The sequence below is a fragment of the Rattus norvegicus genome, chromosome 4 (genome assembly GCF_036323735.1).
Source record: "Rattus norvegicus strain BN/NHsdMcwi chromosome 4, GRCr8, whole genome shotgun sequence".
In the NCBI taxonomy this organism is placed as follows: domain Eukaryota; kingdom Metazoa; phylum Chordata; class Mammalia; order Rodentia; family Muridae; genus Rattus; species Rattus norvegicus.
In genome coordinates, this window is record NC_086022.1 from 148,513,697 (window position 1) to 148,533,286 (window position 19,590).

At 50.2% G+C, this 19,590-nt stretch overlaps 1 protein-coding gene across 14 annotated transcripts in view; it reads right to left on the bottom strand.

The window, feature by feature from the left end:
* Atp2b2 (ATPase plasma membrane Ca2+ transporting 2) overlaps nucleotides 1-19,590 on the bottom strand; it is a 313,447-nt gene that overhangs the window by 63,490 nt on the left and 230,367 nt on the right. For all 14 annotated transcript variants that reach the window (XR_010065612.1, XR_010065611.1, NM_012508.8 and 11 more), the window contains 3 exon segments: nucleotides 10,706-10,903; nucleotides 5,581-5,838; nucleotides 4,586-4,711 (listed from right to left, as the gene is read on the bottom strand). Coding sequence is in view for 12 of the 14 variants with exons in the window: in NM_012508.8 (NP_036640.1) it covers nucleotides 4,586-4,711; nucleotides 5,581-5,838; nucleotides 10,706-10,903 (582 nt within the window). In the remaining 2 variants the exon portion in view is untranslated.

A 19,590-nucleotide genomic window follows, 5' to 3' on the forward strand; every position in this document is an offset into this window, starting at 1 on the left:
AATCCAGGCCATGTGTATTCAAGGCTAATGCTATTCTGCAGAGTGCTTTCTTCAGTCATTTTTGAGACAGGTTCTCATGTATCCCAGCCTAGCCTTGAACTTGCTATGCCACTGAAGATGACCTTACGCTACTGATCCCCATGCCTTAGCCTTTCCAATGCTGGGTTACAAATGAATTCCAATAAGTCTGATTTATGTGATGCTGGGGATGGAACCAGTGTATGCTAGGCAAGCACCCTACCAGCTGAGCCATATCTGAGCCTTTTGACATATTTGAATTTTGAGACACCATCTCACTAAGTTGCCTAAGCTCGGCCTTGAACTTACTCTGGTCTAGGCAGGTTTTGAATTGTGATTCCCCTGCCTTAGCCAACTCAGTAGCTGTAACTGCAGGCCTGCACTACCACATCCATATCATCTTTTTAGAATCTTGAGTTTCTCAAAATGGGTTCCAGAGAGCCCTAGAATTCTTAGGGGGGTCTGGGAGGGCAGCTACTGAGTGAAGTGGTTCTGCGTTTACTCATCTTTGTTATTTATTCATTTATTTTCAATTCACATGTATACATGTTTTACCTGCATGTATCTCTGTACCATATGTGTACAGTACCTAAAGGGGCCAGGAGAGAGCATTGGATCTCATGGAACTGGAGTTACAGAAGGTTGTGAACTATCTGGTGGGTACTGGGAACTGAACCTGTGTCCTTTACGAGAGCAGCAAGTGGTCTTAACTGCTGGCCTATCTCTTTGGAACTTTTGAATCACTAAGTCTTATACTTTTGGAAGGCAGGCCTCTACTGTGCAGGCTCAGAGCGGCTGTCTTAGATACCACCGAGAACTTGTGGGAGACGAAGTGTTTGTTATCCCTGTGTCTGGATGGTAGAAGAGATGGGAGGGTCAGGAGTTCAAGAACACCCTCAGTTAAAGGACAGCCTTAGCTATATGTTAAGTTTGAGGGCAGCCTGGGCTACATGAGACCCTGTCTTAAGAAACAATAAGACAAAGCAAAGGTGGGAAAAGGTGCTCTTTATTCCTTTCTTTTCACTGGACTATCGAACTTCAGGAGATGGCAGTGCTGACACATGCTGAGACATCATGAATCCTGGGAACCCTAAACAAACTGGAATCTGAAAGCCATAAGGTCCACAAGCTTCTGAATCCAGAGAGAGAGAAAGCAGAGCAGGGCTGCCAGGGGCTGCCAGGGGCTACCAGGGGGGTACCCAAGAAGCTGGAGTTTCATGAGATCAGACTGAGCTTTGTCTGGGGAACGTGAAGCATCTCTGGAGGTGGAGGGTATCTATGTTACAGGAAGGTGCTAAGTATCACTGAATCTGACAGTGGCTGCCTGGGAAGCAGACGGCCATACTTATCCAACTCCTATCCACAGGGAAGTGCAGGGTGGGCTCTGCCTTCCACCCCTCAGCCAGCTGTGGCACATCTGAGTAGCCATGTCTGCTCTATGAGACTATCCAGTAGGGTTAAGCTGATCTCAGTGTTCTGGGTGCCAACTCTGCTCATGTGCTGGGAGGAGGGGATTGACAGGCTCATGAGACACATAAGAAAACGGAAGCTCCAGCAAAGCTTTGGAACACCTACTAGGCAAACAAAGGAAATATTTGGAATACCTACTGGGTCCTGGAGCCGTGCCATACTCCCATCTTTTAAGCAGTAATCTCAGTTCTCACACCAGGGGGAAAGTGAGGCTGGAAGGGTGAGGTAGGTTGCCTCAGGCCCCATACTTGTAAAAAGCAATGGTGAGCTTTAAAACTCTTGTCTTTACAGCCTAGGATCTTGGATACAGCCTGCTTCTCCCAAGGAGAAAGGCCCCAAAAGCTAGCGCTTAAAATTTGGCTGAGGGGAGGCTGGCCCGGAGATAACTGTGCTAGTCCGTGGGTCCAGAGGCCACAGGAAGGCCATTTTCCTCTGCCTAGCAGAAGAGGGATGGAAAAAGATGTGGGGGCCAATTTCCACCCACGATAAGCAGGCCTCAAATCACCTTCTAATCTAATCACTCCCATCACCCTCTGGGGGCTGACAGCTCCTATAACCTGTGCAGGTAGATAGGGGACAGAGAAGGGGGCAGGACAAAGGGCTCACCAGGTCTAGGAACCCCCCAGGGGCTTCTCAGGCCTACCACTAGATACAAGCAGGGGCTTGGAGTCGGGGCACAGCTCCTGTTTTACAAATGTCACACTGACAATGTCCCACAATTCAGATTCTTCTAAGGCAGCGGTTCTCAACTTTCCTGATGCTGTGCCCTTCAAGTTACAATAGCCAACAACTATAACATTATTTCCTTGTTACTTTATAACTGTCATTTTGCTACTTTTATGAATCATAATGTAAATTTCTGACACTCAGAACCCAGTGAAAAGGTCATTTGACTTCCAAAGGGGTTATGAACAACAGGTTGAGAACTATTGTCCCAAGGGCTTGACCGGCTCTCTGAGGCCCCAGTGGTGCAATCAGAACCCAGGATTGGATCCCGGCCTTCTTGTGTTCCTTGTCTTCTGACCTCTGGCACTTGACTGCTGACTCTGGTGCACGTGAAGCCTTTTTCAGACGTCTGGGATGGTCTTATGGGTAAGCAAACTAACCCAAGCTAGTGTTCATATTCCAGAGTCTGTTGAATGTCACCTGTCTCTCAGGGACCTGCTGCAGGGGGATTGCTGGGTAAACGCCATGACTGGTGCCTCTCTAAGCATCAATAGAATGACTGCAGCCTTGCTCTGGTGTCTGAAACCCACGGTGCCACAGATCTGGACTTCTGGGATTTCTTAGTCCTTCTCTATGTCCGTTCTGATGTGCCATGGTTTGGTGTTTGTTCATCTATCCATCCTGGGGTCAGTTATATAAATGCCTACAACTTGGTCTAGTGCCTCTGAATATGAGATTTTTCCAGATTCCTTCCCTTGTTCTGGGGATGAACCTGGGATTTGGTGAATGCTAAGCCAGAACTCACTTTCTCTCTCTTTCCTCGGTTTTGCTGTGCTTTAAGCTGAGTGCAGTCCTGTGGTCTCCACAACAGTCAGTGACACAAGCTTCTAGGGATAAACACCTAGAATGTGACTTGTCTTTGCCTTCTTTGACTTCAGATGTGTCATGTGCCAGCAGGGAGTTCTGAAACTGGGACTTGGAGGAAGTTCAATGGATATCCTAAAACTAGTGCTTATGGGTCCCTGAAAGGTCAGCAGATGGGAAAGATGGCAAGGGTTCCTGGCAGGGATAGCGAGTTCAAAGCATCTAGTCATAGCAGCAACCCCAGATCCATCCAGAGGAGCTAGGGTGGAAGAGGGGCAGCCTTGAGAGGTGGCAGAGGTGGGGCAGGACATGGAAATGAAGGAAAAGTCCTTGCTTCCCCATAACCCATTGAAGTGGAACAACCAACCCATTTTACACATGAGCAAATAGAGGCTCAGGGAAGATAAAGAGTTGTCTGGGGGTCCCCAGCCAAAGAGGATTAGAACCCAGCCTTGTCTCCATCAGGTATAAGGAAGGATATCCACAGGGGACCTCAGTTTGTTCTGCTGACCCTGGCTTCTACTTTGTGGTTCCATTGACACTCTATGAGCCTTACAGGTAAACTGAGGCTCAGAGAAGGCAGTTAACACTTCTGAGGCCACACAGCAATTGCACTCCAGAGCTTAGGGCCATTCATCCCTGCTGCCTGCTCCTCATACATTCTGCACAGCTTCTCCCCCATCACTCTGCAGGACTCAGCGCTAAAGTCAGATGGCAGTGGCCTCAGGTTCAGAGCTCCCTACCTGAACTTAATTGGCTAGAGAACTGGCTCAGAAGTCTGTCTGTGGTAGGAAGGGTCCCTCACTAAGAGAGCAGTTAGATTAGGCCTGGGAGGAACATCCTCAGGTCTAGTCTTTACTTTGATGAATGCTGATGGTTTGCACAGTGCAAAACCCACCAACGGTGCAAAGCAGTGCTCAGTGTGCTAACAGAGTGGCTGTGGAGGGCACCAGTAGTCCTGAGGACTTCTGGTGAGGTGGATCCTAAGCAGATGGTAGCAGTTAACCAGGCAAAGAGGTCACAAGATGAGTATTGGGAGGAGGGTTGCCTGTCCCCGGTGACTGGAGAACACAAATCCTGTAGTGAGGATTCTGATTACAGTCCAGAATCCATGCATCTTCCTCTCTTACTCCTTGCTCCTGTGTGGTTCCTACCTTTAGGCCTTTGCACTTGCTTTCCTTCCTGCTCAGTGAGCACTTCCCCACGAGTGACAAGTCTGGCTCCCTCCCATTGCCTCCAGTGTCACTGGCCTGGTGCATAGTGGGTGTCCATAAAGACTGTTACTTTGCAGGAAACCAAGCCACTAGAAGCTGCTTGCTGGAGTAGGACACCTTGTTATGTTTGTAGTAATAGTGCCAGGCCTGGCCATGGCTCTGTGCATGACAGGTATAATGTGAGCCTGCTTGAGAAAGGAGTGGTGTGCTCCTCATGGTGTGTGTGTGTGTGTGTGTGTGTGTGTGTGTGTGTGTGTGTGTGTGTGTGTATGTGTGTGTGTGTGTGTGTGTGTGTGTGTGTGTGTGTTTGTGTGTAGGGGCTGGCCGCAGGGGCACTGTGGGCTGCAGCTTACCTGACAGCAACATAGGGTCCTTATCCACAGACTTGCGCACCTGGTCAGACTCCCCTGTGAGCGAGCTTTCATCGATCTTGAGGTCATTGCCCTGGATGAAGAGGCCATCAGCAGGAAGGAGGTCACCTGGTTGGAGGAGGATGGGGTTCAGTGGAGTCAGTTGGACAGAGAAGCTGTGGCATCCAGGGGGAGGTACCTACTAGGTTCCAGCATACAGACCCAAGATGGTGTCTACAATCAATGGACAGATAAAGTGACATCATTGGGGCTTGATAAAGAGCCATCCTGGCTCATTCAAGTATGTCCTCCATATTGTATATCCTTTGACCTGTCTCTGGGGCCAGTGTGCTCTGTGGTTCATTTTCCTATAGTCTTTTCACTTGGAGAAGATCTTTCACAACAGAGCAGGCTATTTTGGGTGGATTGTGAACACTCCAATCAAGTGTGTCACTAGGACTTTGAGGAAGCCCACTCTAATCTCCCCAGTCTGTGACTACTGACCCAGGACATCTCTTACTTAAACCTTCTTTGGAGGTAGCTTACTTGCTTTTTCAGTAGCAATCTGACAGGCCTGGGATACTCACCTACCTATTTCAACTCTTGCTGACTTCCACCAGCCTGGGAAGATCTATTTGAAGTCAATTCAGGGATGGGAAATGGATTTTATCTTATCAACCCACCCTGAGTAATGGTGAAGCCATGCTGGAAGCCTTCTGAGGCTGTTTTCTGAATAAGAGCAATGATTGATTAGTCATGCCTGCTGTAGGTAGAGGCTAGAGTACAGTGGCATGTGTGTTATGAATCCGACATTTCGGATTTAACTGGATGTGGGAAGCGTAAGTCTTCTCTGGGACCCTAAGGGTCTCAGAATATATCCTGCCACAACGTAAGCTTTTAGGGTCCCCACATATTCCCTGGATTAGGCTCTTTGTATTTGCCTGTCCTGTTCCACCTCTATGCAGACTCCAGTTCTAGAATCACAGACGTACACTTACCGTATTTGATCTGGGCAATGTCCCCAACCACAATCTCGGCCACAGGGATCTGGACCACCTGGCCAGCCCGGACTACGGTGAACTTCTGTTCCTGCTCAATTCGGCTCTGCAGGCCCCGGAACTGTTTCTCTTTACTCCAATCATTGAAGGCTGTGACGAGGACCACACAGATGACTGACAGCAGGATGGCAGCCCCCTCGATCCAGCCTGCTTCTGCTTCACCTTCATCTTCTGCCCCACCTTGGGCCGTGGCACATCCTGTAGAGAAACAAGGAAGCACTGTGTTCCAGGCCAGCAGACAAGAGCTGGTACACAGCTTAGCTCTGCTAAGTAATCCCTGATAATCAGATGATGGTGGTACATTTGATCAGGTGCCTCTGTGCCATGCTCTGGGAAGAGGGTTTCTCCTGGTCACTTTAACAGGGCACTTGTGTAGTCCAATCTTCCACAGATGGGAATGTTAAGGCTTCTCAGAGGGGTCTACTAACTTTTCAAGCTAGGAAGGGCAGGTGGAAATGGAGAACACCATCCCAGGCAGCATGCCGTCAAAGACATTGAAGGCCATACCCACCCTGCCTTCATCCTAGCTGTGAGATGAGCTTCAGTTTTCTCATGAGACAGGACTTCATGTAGCCCAGGCTGGCCTCGAACTGCCTATGTAACAGATGATCTTGGAATCCTGATCTTCCTGCCTCCACTCTGAGTGCTGAGATTACACCATGCCTGCCTTTATGCAGTACCGTGAGAGTGGGGGAGGGGCATTGCTAATAACACCTCCAAGGGCTTGGGGACAGGGAAGTGGCAACTCCTGGGCATACCTAGCAGGTAGCAGATTCTCCCCTACTCAGGCCACAGCAAGGACAATGGGACTCAAGACGCAGGCTGCTACCTGACCCCCAGTAACCCTGTACTCCACACTTGGCACTACTGAGTCCCCAGTATGGGTCTACAACTCTCAAGGTTGGTCAGGCCATGGGGAGGTGAGAAAAATGAAGATACCAATATTCCCACCATGGAGACCCTGACCAAAGGTCTGCAATGCCAGGGCATGCAGAGCCTGTGGATCCCCAGCCTCTCCCTGCTCCCAACAGGGGTCCCAAGAGCAAGAGGCATCTGACATTTTCTCAATACAGAACCTGAGGCTCTGAGTGGCCAGGGTTCACACCCTGGGTGAGAGCTGAGTGATCTCCTCATGTATCCCAGGAGCAGTGTCTGACTATCACCTTTGGACAACTCAGAAGGGTGCCTTCCACAGGGCTTGGCTTGCAGGTACTGGGCAAGCCTCAATCCCCCAGCTGGCCAAAGACAGGAAAGAGGCTTAGAGACTGACAGTGCTCCAGCTGGAGTCACACAGCAGATCTAGAGTTTGAATTCTGGAACCTGAACTTAAACTTGTCCCGCCCTGAACCTTTGAGCCTCTGAGCCCATGGCAGGCAATCTGACCAAATGGGCATCCAATCTGATTCCAAGGAATTGAGAACAGCAGTTTCAAGAGATCTCAACAGAAGCTTCTGGAAACCCAGGGATCAGAAGCATCAAGACAGGAAGTTTAGGCAATGCATGGGAAGATAAGGGATCACCGTGGTCCAGCAACACATGCTGTTGGAAGATCTCAGGTCTCCGGCTGAGGCAGTATTCCTTGAAGGCCAGTAAATACCTGAAGGGTTTTGGGGGCTGTTTATCCTCTTGAAAAATTTGAACCATCTCAGTAATGGTAAAACTGTTCAACCAGATCACTGTTTGGTGGTAACGGCTGTTACAATGGTGCCACTGAGCCAGACCTGAGTTCAAATCTCAACTGCACACTGCTATGTAGCTATTTCACCAGTGCCTCCATTTTCTCATCAGCAGAATGGGGTGATCACAGTTGGACCCCTTCTCAGGTGGTCACATGGTGAAGAGGGCCCTCCTTGTGAAGTGCCTACCGTGGGGGCCCCAGGGGCTCAAGCCCTGAGTCCATGGCACAGAGCTGGAAACACCTGGAATTTAGTTACCTGAGATAAGGGAACTAAGGGACTGTGTTACTCTGAACGACACCCATAGAGATACAACCCCTACCACAAGGATAGGAAGAGCATGGAGACCGACTCCTAGTGCTGTGAGCTCCCGGTATCAGAGACTTCAGCCTGACCAACTACAGATGGGAAATTACCAGAGAGGAGACACTGCATCTGTACTGAGCATGCCCAGGCCTCTCTTGTCATTACTCCATAAGTAACGTGACCTTACAGCTGTTCACACAGCCGTCACACTGGGTATCATCAGAAACCCAGATAGACTTTCTAGTACACAGGAGGTTACAAATAATACCCACAGGAGGTTCCAGCAGGAACCTAGGATGACTGTATACACTCTGACACAGGAAGATGGGGAAGGGAGGACTTGAATCCAGAGCCCAATACTTCATTTTGTAGGATGTAGGTTGTCCCTGCTTCTTGACACATGCTCCATAAAGGACATGCCTGTCTTTCCTGGTATGCTTCTTCAGAGTCTCCATGGGAGCTGGCTGTTATTAGAAGATGGGTCACTTAGAGTAAAATCAGTATATTGTTCTGAGATTCTGGATGCAGAAAGACCAGGATTCAAAGTCCAGGGCCTGCTATGCAACCCTAGGTAAGTGACTGACTCGGCCTTTCTGAGCTCCCAACAAACACCTAGCTGGATGCTGGTAAGTGCTGGAACTTTTCTCTTTGCCTGAGTGTTCCACAGATCCTTCTGTGGACCTTGCTGTCCCAAGACCTGTGTCCCTTCTGCAGTCCAGGCAGGATTTGGTGCACCTGGACTTGAGCCCATGTCCCCTTTACTTGTGTGACACTTGACTGTAATGTGGGCCCAGGCATGAGTTTCTCATATCAGCTTGTCCACACTGAGGGTGGCCTAAGGTCCGGTTTAGAGCTATAACCCACGTATCGGAGGACAGTTCTGTGCAATCATCCTCTCCTCCCGGGCAGGCCCAGTACCTTCCCTTGTACAGTGGAATGCAGACCATACATCAGCCAGCATTAAGACCTTCCAGCTGAGACGTGGGCTCTTGGGTAACGCAGCAGGTGGATTCCCATTACGGGGCTATGTAAAGGCTGCTTAAGAAGCTGGTGGAAAGTCTTCCTCCTTTCCTTGGGGACTAGGCTGTGAGGAACCTGTCCTGCCCACCTTTCTTCCATTGCTTTCCTAGTGAGACACAATGTAGCCAGCTGCCTTCCAGCCAACGTGTGGTCAGACCAGGAGCAGTGAGGTGCAGTAGGGGCAGAGCCAGGGCAACTTGGGTCACACTCTAGGCACCAAGCCATGGTCTTTGGGCCCTGGACTTGTGTACCTCAGAGGTGGTCGTGGCAGCAGCCATCTGTCTGGAGCCATGGGGGAGCGGGGGTCTCTCTCTTTGGCACATCCCAGGCTGCCATGTCATGTTCTACCTTGACCTCTGCCAGCTGCTCCTCAACTCACTCTGCTCAGCAGGGCCACAGGAGGCCACTGATGCGGGTGACTCAGGTCCAGCTCCCTCTGTAGAGCTGGATGTTTTGCCAGAGCCACAGATTCAGTTCTTGTTGGGAGACCTTAGAATATCTTCCGTGGCTCAGGCTCTAGCATTTAGCTCCTCCTGGGTCTAATGGAGCTTTCACTCCTCACCAGTGATAACTTCCCTTTGCAACAGATGGGACCATTACAGAAAACCACAGCCAATCAAAACCCAGAGCTGTGGTGCCTAGTCCTAGTGGATCCTATACAAAACATCCTAAGGGTCAGGAAACATTTAGGAAGAAGGAGGTTGGGGGGGGGGACTCACAAGAGTCATAGGGTCAGGGATTGTGCTGTGAGATTGTGTCCCATCAGAAGCTACACCCATGAAGTCTTATCAACATGACCGCCCAACCATGGGCTGAAGGAGGCTGACACCAGTGAACTTGCCAAACTACATAGGGCAAAGCCCACAAGACCCCTCGGCCTTACACAAAGAATTATAGACAATGGAGTGAAACAGGGAGCCACCAATTAGTCATCCGGTGACAGATGGTCAGCCCTGAGAACATGCGTACAGTTAACATTATATGGACTCAGCAGGTTATATTTAGGAGTATATACGTCTATGTAAATACACGCACACACACAATAACAATAGATGAGGAGACCATGAATTTGAAGGAGAGATGGGAGGAGTATGTGAGAGGGTTTGGGGAAAAGAAAAGGAAAAGAGAAAGGTAATGTGATTAAATTACAGTCTCAAAACAAACAAGCAAATAAAATAAACACAGTGTCTGTCTCCAGGGTTATTGTGTGGATTAAGTAAGGAGGAATTGGGTTTGTGCCACAACAGCTCCCAACTGAGGTAGCTACAGAAACTGTAGGGCCTGTCTGTTATGTTAGCCTGACTGTGTGCATCTGCAGTCTTCCACTTAGCTGAAACCATGAGAAAGGCTGTCCACAGTTCCTCCCTCTTACTTTCCTATGGAAAGTCCATCCCAGGATCCATGGTCAGAAAATCTTTCCTCTCTGCTTGTTGATAACTTATGAGAAGCATCCATTTTCCCTTTCTACCCTGGATGCTAGGAAGCTCAAATCAAACTTAAATCCGAGTCACGGTAGTGATTATAACTGGTTTTTATTTGCCTTCCCTCCTACCGTGTATGGAAAGAGCTCGTCTGGTACAGGGCTTGAGTTGCCCTGTAGTGTGGCGGGAGCATTTGCCTGGTAAGGCTGTGGTGCTGCTCAAGCCCCTCACTAGATGCACCACCTTGCTGTTGGACTTGGGAGTCCTTGTGGGACAGGAGACATTGTCTCTTTATAAATGATGTAGTCTATGATACTTTCTGAGAATAAAAGAAAATGAATGTAGATATTGAGTGACCTAGAGCAACTTAACGTCCTCTTCATACCTCAGTTTTCTCATCCTTAAAGTAGGCATGATCCCTGAGTTGGGGATACTGGAAGTGCCCAATGAATGCTCACCATAGCTATTACTGCTGTTGGTCTAGCCTTGCACTCATAGGTGGGCTGACTAGGCCTTGCGCATGTGTTTGTCTGTGTGGCCTGAGCCCTGACAAGCTTGGTCCCTCTTGTAGTGCTATGGGCACTGTGTGCACATAGACCCCTGCACACACTGTGTGCCATCAGGAGCTCCCAGGGAACTTACCTTCATTGCTCTCTCCGGGTGGGTGGTAGAAGGACAGTCCCAGGGAGATGATGGCCGCGATCTCCAGGATGATGAGCGTCACGTCCTGTAGTGCTTCCCACACCAGCTGCAGGAAGGTTTTTGGTTTCTTTGGAGGTATGAAGTTTTGCCCGAAAATCTGTTTCCTCTTTTCCAGGTCTGGAGCGGTGCCTGGCAAACCTGTGGACAGAGAGCAGACAAGTTGGGCTGGGGCCAGATGAGATGCATGTCTGTCCCTGAGAGCAGAAGAGGGAGCAGGCAAACATGGCAGGAACCTTCCAGGCATTTGTCCTAGATCCCAGTGTTCCAAGTAACACATGTCCTGAAGGAGGCCCTGCTAAATGAATGAAAGAACCTAAAACCAGACTTCCAGACTCAAGGGGACATTTCATTCCTGTGAATGTGCATGGCAAAGAACATCTCACACACCTGACTCAGGACAGCATAGCCCAGTCAAGCCCAACTCGCTACAGCTCAGTCATATCACACAAGGCCTCCTTTGTACTCAGGTGTTGAACATCTGCTATAATTTATTGAGTGTTGGGCTAAAGGTGACCACCAGAATGTCTGTCATCCAGTCACAAGACTGAAAGATTCTTAGCCCAGACCTGAGTTTCCACACACCTCCTAACCATGGCAGAGCTTGGAATGCCATTGAATTTCTCATAATGAGCCTCCTCTGGGCTTTGAATCCAGCTTGACCCTCAGGTTTTCCTTCTGCTACAGTGATTGTGATGGTGGTGGTGCTGGTGGTGGTGATGGTGATGTTGGTGACACCTAACTCACAGGGTCGTACGTTGTTTGAGTCAGCAAGCATTTCTTATGCTCCTGTGTGGTGCACAACCCTGATGCAAATCCTGAGGCAGATCGAGAATGAGATGGTGAGCCAACCTCCCATGGACACGAGTGTGCATTACTGTGAGATTCATGTGGGGGACAGCATACGCTCAGGTGGTTCTTCCGGTTGTGGCTTCTGGACCAGGGCAGCATGGATAGCCAGGGAGGCTCTTGCCCTGCACATGTCAGGGGCATTCACTGACAACCCACTAGCTCTCTGTGCCTAAATAACTCCCTAGCCTCCTTCATTCACCTCTGACCTTGCCACATTGGAAGTGTCCTGTTATTTCCAGATGGAAGTCACGTGTCCTATCTTGCTCTAATGTCATCTGACTTCTAGGCTACAGCTTAGGTCTTCTCTTTCACTCTCTGCCTCTATCACAGCCCAACCAGCCATACCTGGCTGGCTTCTCACCACCCCCTCCCAGACCCCCCCCCGCACCCCGCATATCCACAATGAGCCCTCCACATTGTCTCCTTCTGTGTGTCTGGATCCATTCTCACTAACACATGGATGACTAAGGACTATTGAGCCCCTCTCTGAGTACACAGAGATTGGTGTGATAAGCCCCAGGAGGGGAATAGGTGTGTAGCAGGCACTTGGACCACAGCAGTGCCTGTTCTATGTGGCCTGTGCTTCTTACATTATTATGATTATGATGGTGATTATTGTTGTTGTTATTATTATTACTATTATTAACATGTGTGATATGTATGCGTGTGTGTGTGTGGGGTCACATGTGCCACTGCATGTGTTTAGAGACCAGAGGAAAACATTGTGGAGCGAGTCCTTTTCTTCTGCATTGATGTCAGCTCTGGGACTGACGCTCTGGTTGTCAGGCTTACGAAGCAGGAAACTTTGCCACTGAGCAATCTTGCCTGATCAGGCCTGTTCTCTTTCTGAGCCTCCTGTCTCCTATGCAGCACACCCTCTGACTCGCAGGGGCAGAGTGCAGCCACCGTACTGCACGCCAGCCCTGGCCACAGTGGGTTATGGGTTTGTGGGATGAGACCTTTCATACTCTGGGGCAAAGGTTGGTCTGAGGCCTGCCCGTAGGCTGGCACGGGGGGGGGGGGGGAGGGGGGCGGGGCTTAGGCTCGCCTCACTCACCACTGCAGGCTGCATGTCTGGGTGTAGTGAGGTCCAAGCATGAGGGGCCAGGCCCTCCAGGCTCATAGGATATCACAGGCTAGGTAAGGTGGGTGGAGTCAGGGGTGAAGTGCACCTTACCCTCCCCCAAAACCGCAGCCCTTTAGTCTTTTCCTGGAAAGGCAGAAGCCCGAGGGCAAGCTGAGTTGTGGACTTAGGATTTAGCTATTATATTTTCTGGGGACTGAACTCATGTCACCAGGCTTCGTGGCAAGAGCCTTGACCTGCAGGACAAGCTGGCTGGCCCCTACAAGGTACTATGACCTGGGGTTTGGGTTATGTCTTAGTCCTCTGTAGGACTATCCACGGATGCTTCCTTAGTTCCATAGTTTCTGAGCCTCTAAGGAACCTAGAAAGAGTGGTGTACAGGCAACAGGTTGGTGACTCATGGCGGCAAGCACTTCGGGACTTGCAATCCAGGCCTGGGCTTCAGGGGAGGCAGGAAGAAAGTCGTAATGAGGCCATCCTCAAGACCCAGAGTGAGAGGGATCATAGCTTACTCAGGGGTCCCGCCGAGGCCTCTGGGAGGCAAGGGAAGCCCTGGGTAGCCTAACTCTCACCTGCATAGTATGAACAAGGAGTCAGGCTTAGCTGGGCCATTTACTGTGTGGGGGATGTGGGCTTCCCTCTGACTCTGTGAGACCTGCAATCAGTGGTCCCCACTGTCCTATTTGGGCTTCCCATTTGGGATGTCCACACAGAGAACAAACCCAGCCTAGCCTGCTTCTGGGAACTTCAGAGACCTTGTGGCTTCCTCTCTGCCCTGTATCCCAGCATCCCTGGACTTTATTCTTTGAACCCCAAATCTCCCATTTTCTGGACTCCCTAGAGGGAGGTGTGCTCTTTATTTGTGCACACCAAGTGGGAATGGGATTAGACTTTCTTCTTAGAGTGAGTATTATTGAGGGTGGGGGACCTCTGAGGATGAGGCTCCAGTGGCCCATGCTGAGATTTTCCAGGCCTTGGGCTATCGAGTCCCTATGCTAAGCTCCCATTTTCCCATCTATACATTGAGGTCTTCACTAAGATGGGGCTCTCAGAGGATCCTAGGGTTCCTGAGTAATTGTGTTGGGGGTCTGTTTTCAGATGTGTGTGCAAAGACATTGGGCGTGCATGGTTCCTGTGACCTGGCATCTATGGGGTGAATGGTAGACAATGTGGGTGTCAATTCTGGGGTGGAAGAAGGTCAGATCATAGCTCTGAGGTTCTATCATGCTGGGGACCCATCGGTCAGCCCTAAGATCCTGGGTCCTGTGTCAACAGGCAGGGACAGCAAACTCCACAGCTGTGGGTTAGGAGGTTTGGTTACAAGTGAAGGACACAGGAGGGAGGCCATCAAGGATGGTGGAAACTAAGACGAAGGGCCCATTGGCCCTTTGATGTGGGTTCCCATGGAGAGATCTTCCAAGCTTTTACAAAGCAAAAGGTTGAAATTTGATGCAAGATTTCCCTTTTGGAGTTCAATTCAATATACCTGAACTGAGTTCAGCCCCAGTTGCCCATATGAACCATCCAAGGTCATGTGACATTAGCAACTAGGGGATACAAACTGCCACACTACCATGGCCATATTGACCACTGTGAACAACCACATCCTTACCACTGCCATTGACAGCCGTGTCCCTACTGCTACCACTCCTACTGCTGTCCCAAGCCTGGAATGTTGGGTGCTTTCTTTTCTTGCCATGCTAGAGATGGAACCCAGAGCCCTTTGCATGTGTTGTGAAAATGCTTTACTTTGGAGACACACCCCAGCCCAGGCCCTTCTGACTGTGTGCACTTCTGTCTGTATGCCCTCCTGTCTGTCTGCTTCTGACTGTGTGCATCTTCTGACTGTGTGCAACTTCTGTCTGTGTGCACTTCTGACTGTGTACTTCTGACTGTGTGTAATTCTGTCTGTATGCCTTTCTGTCTGTGTACACTTCTGTCTGTGTGCACTTCTGTCTGTGTGCAATTCTGACTGTGTGCACTTCTGTCTGTGTGCAATTCTGACTGTGTTCACTTCTGACTGTGTGCAACTTCTGACTGTGTGCACCTTCTGTCTGTGTGTACCTTCTGTCTGTATGCCCTTCTGACTGTGTGCACCTTCTGTCTGTGTGCACCTTCTGTCTGTGTGCCCTTCTGTCTGTATGCCTTTCTGTCTGTGTGCCTTTCTGTCTGTGTGCACTTCTGACTGTGTACACTTCTGTCTGTGTGCACCTTCTGTCTGTGTGCCCTTTTGTCTGTATGCCTTTCTGTCTGTGTGCACTTCTGTCTGTGTGCACTTCTGACTGTGTGCACCTTCTGTCTGTATGCCCTTCTGACTGTGTACACTTCTCTCTGTGTGCACCTTCTGTCTGTGTGCCCTTCTGACTGTGTACCCTTCTGTCTGTGTGCACCTTCTGTCTGTGTGCCCTTCTGTCTGTATGCCTTTCTGTCTGTGTGCACTTCTGTCTGTGTGCACCTTCTGTCTGTGTGCCCTTCTGACTGTGTACACTTCTGTCTGTGTACACTTCTGTCTGTGTGCACCTTCTGTCTGTGTGCCCTTTTGTCTGTATGCCTTTCTGTCTGTGTGCAATTCTGTCTGTGTGCACTTCTGACTGTGTGCACCTTCTGTCTGTATGCCCTTTTGTCTGTATGCCTTTCTGTCTGTGTGCACTTCTGTCTGTGTACACTTCTGTCTGTGTGCACCTTCTGTCTGTATGCCCTTCTGACTGTGTACACTTCTGTCTGTGTGCACCTTCTGTCTGTGTGCCCTTCTGACTGTGTACACTTCTGTCTGTGTGCCCTTCCGTCTGTATGCCTTTCTGTCTGTGTGCACTTCTGTCTGTGTGCACTTCTGACTGTGTACCCTTCTGTCTGTGTGCACCTTCTGTCTGTGTGCCCTTTTGTTTGTATGCCTTTCTGTCTGTGTGCACTTCTGTCTGTGTGCACTTCTGACTGTGTGCACCTTCTGTCTGTGTGCACCTTCTGTCTGTGTGCCCTTCTGACTGTGTGCACCTTCTGTCTGTGTGCACCTTCTGTCTGTGTGCCCTTCTGTCTGTATGCCTTTCTGTCTGTGTGCACCTTCTGACTGTGTGCACCTTCTGTCTGTGTGCACTTCTGACTGTGTGCACTTCTATCTGTGTACCTTCTGTCTGTGTGCCCTTCTGTCTGTATGCCTTTGTGTCTGTGTGCACTTCTGTCTGTGTGCACTTCTATCTGTGTGCACCTTCTGACTGTGTGCATCTTCTGTCTGTGTGCACTTCTGACTGTGTACACTTCTGTCTGTATGGCCTTCTGACTGTATTGCCTTTCTGTCTGTGTGCACTTCTGTCTGTGTGCACTTCTGTCTGTGTGCACTTCTGACTGTGTACCCTTCTGTCTGTGTGCACCTTCTGTCTGAATACCCTTCTGACTGTGTACACTTTTGTCTGTGTGCACCTTCTGTCTGTGTGCCCTTCCGTCTGTATGCCTTTCTGTCTGTGTGCACTTCTGTCTGTGTGCACTTCTGACTGTGTACCCTTCTGTCTGTGTGCACCTTCTGTCTGTGTGCCCTTCTGACTGTGTGCACCTTCTGTCTGTGTGCACCTTCTGTCTGTGTGCCCTTCTGTCTGTATGCCTTTCTGTCTGTGTGCACCTTCTGACTGTGTGCACCTTCTGTCTGTGTGCACTTCTGACTGTGTGCACTTCTATCTGTGTACCTTCTGTCTGTGTGCCCTTCTGTCTGTATGCCTTTGTGTCTGTGTGCACTTCTGTCTGTGTGCACTTCTATCTGTGTGCACCTTCTGACTGTGTGCACCTTCTGTCTGTGTGCACTTCTGACTGTGTACACTTCTGTCTGTATGGCCTTCTGACTGTATTGCCTTTCTGTCTGTGTGCACTTCTGTCTGTGTGCACTTCTGTCTGTGTGCACTTCTGACTGTGTACCCTTCTGTCTGTGTGCACCTTCTGTCTGAATACCCTTCTGACTGTGTACACTTTTGTCTGTGTGCACCTTCTGTCTGTGTGCCCTTCTGTCTGTATGACTTTCTGTCTGTGTGCACTTCTGTCTGTATGCCCTTCTGACTGTGTACACTTCTGTCTGTGTGCACCTTCTGTCTGTGTGCCCTTCTGTCTGTATGCCTTTCTGTCTGTGCACTTCTGTCTGTGTGCACTTCTGACTGTGTGTACCTTCTGTCTGTGTGCACCTTCTGTCTGTATGCCCTTCTGACTGTGTACACTTCTATCTGTGTACCTTCTGTCTGTGTGCCCTTCTGTCTGTATGCCTTTCTGTCTGTGTGCCTTTCTGTCTGTGTGCACTTCTGACTGTGTACACTTCTGTCTGTGTGCACCTTCTGTCTGTGTGCCCCTTTGTCTGTATGCCTTTCTGTCTGTGTGCACTTCTGTCTGTGTGCACTTCTGACTGTGTGCACCTTCTGTCTGTGTGCACTTCTGACTGTGTACACTTCTGTCTGTATGGCCTTATGACTGTATTGCCTTCTGTCTGTGTGCACCTTCTGTCTGTGTGCCCTTCTATCTGTATGCCTTTCTGTCTGTGTGCCTTTCTGTCTGTGTGCACTTCTATCTATGTGCACCTATCTTAGCTGTCAGAAACCCAGCAGTGTATCAGCACTCCTCTATCTGGGTCGGGAACTTGGCTTGGACCTTTCTCTCCTTGCTGTATGATCCTGAGTAGATTTTACTCTTTCTAGGGTGCCTCGGACAATTGTGCTTGAGGATCCCTGGGAACCAGACTCTGTCAGAGCTTTGTATATAGTCAAGTTCCTGAGTTATGTTATATGACCTACACCCTGAGACCTCAGTTCAGCAGCCACCCAGCCTTTCCCCCAGCCTGATGTGACTGGGTACAGACTGACAAGCTTCTCAAAGCCCACAGTGCCAGGTCCCTAGCCATGCAAGTAGCTTCAGGGTCCCACTATGTACATCTAATAAAACAACAGTGGTTCAAACTAGACAGCGTCCAAGAGGCTTCAGATGACACCTTGGGACCTAGCATGGGTAGAGGACTGTGGGTGCTTGGACATGTGGCTGGGTCACCCTGTGCCCCTTGATGGTGGTTCATTGATAACAGTAGCTGTAGCAGCCAGGATGGAGTAAAGGATGGGTGTTTACAACCCTGTGTTGTGGCTGAGTGTGGGGCTCCACAGACTACCCCTTGCCGGAGGCTGCAGTGGGCAGCTCCCAGGGCCTACTACTAGGGACTTGCAGCAATTGGCTGAAATGATGAAATAGGATAAGACACCTGCACTGCTCCTGGCCCTGTGCCCTCATGCCAGCGGCCTCCCTCTCGGGGCCTCATTTACCTAGGTCAGACATCTGAATGATAATGCCTGCCTTTCCTGTGCTCAGGGTAGCGGAGGACACAATGTCATCAGCTGCTGCCAGTACTGTCATTATGAGCAACCTACATAAAAAGCACCTACAGGTCCCAACCTGGCCTCACACTGAGCCATGGTGACATTTAAAGTGTGTTCGTGCCTGGTGCCCAGTGCTTGTTTCTGACTGAATTGGGCAGGGCCATGTCTCAGGTCAACAGAACTCCTAGGACCTTGCTGTGCTACTGGGGTAAGATGGTCCTCAGACCAGAAGCCTCTCCCTAGAACTGGAGAAATGCAAGTTCTCAGGTGCCACCTGAACTGCTGCATGGATCACCGGGTGACTGTCATCTGTGTGGTTACCAGCATCCTCAGGAGCGGGAAGTGCTGTCTCTGTGTAGAGCTGTTGGCCTGTAGAGGCCGGACAAAAGGAAAATGGCTGCTAGGTGACCTTGGGCCCAGGGTCCCTAGAAGCCATGACACCTGTAGGCCTTGGATCAGTGGCTAGCCTGATAAGACCATCAACTGGTCCAGGTCACATGGTGGCAGGTCACAGAGTCTGGACCCAAGGAATTGGCTCTTTGCTCCCTACTTCAGGGGCTCCAGTTTCCATGGGATCGGCCTGACTGACTACTTGGGGTTTCTAAGCAGCTTCCAGGTTCTCAGTCTCTAGGAGTCTACAGTTGATGCAGAAAGTGCATCTGGCTGAGAACTTGACTGACCCAGACATGGGACTAAGGAAGGAGGAAGCTAGAACCCTGGCAGGGAGAGAAAGGACTAGAGGAGGAGGTGAAGGAGAAAAGCAGTCAGGGGTTCACCCTTACACTCGCTCTGAAGAGTTCCCAGTTCTTCACAACCCCCCTGCTCCAGGTCTCCCACAGCCTCTCTGAGGTTGTTCCAAGGCGTCACATTTACTGCCTTCTCCACCAGGCCCCAGGTTCTGCTCATACCTGGAAGTGCTTTCTCAGTCTTGGCTCATAGGCTCTTACCCAGGATCCCCTACCCTTCCCTCTGTTGACTGTCCTGTTTAGTCTCCAGAGTCCCTGGTGGGAGTTTACCACCTCCTCCTGAGAGCCTTTCTTGACTTACACAGGAGGAACAACCAAGGCTTCTTACTGTTCCCGGATATCCCCCATTGCCAGTTCACACTTCACTGACACACCTTGCTCAGGCTAGCCCCTGGGTTAGGCTTTGGCCTTGGGTGTCAAACCCTGATTGAGACCCGACTTTGCTGCTTCATCTCCTGGACACTGACACTCAGCATCCTGAAGGGGCCCAGAGAAGACTTCCACCCTGCCCCATCTCTTTAGGGATCAGAGATGGGGATGTGGGTGCCTAGGCTGTTCAGAGACACTTGAACACAGCAGAAAGCCGTGCACTTCCCGGAAACCATGCAAACTTGGCTTGGACTCTGGGAAAACTGCATCCATATGGGTCTCCCCTGTGGCCTGGGTCTGTCAGGGCCATGGTAGGTAGCAGGGTTAGCTGCTATCCAGCGTGCCCCAGGCACATGTACAGCCTGTGATCACATCCTGGTTCTTTGATGGGGGTGGGATGGGACATGAAGCCATGTCTTGATATTTGTCAGTCTTGTGGATCCAGAG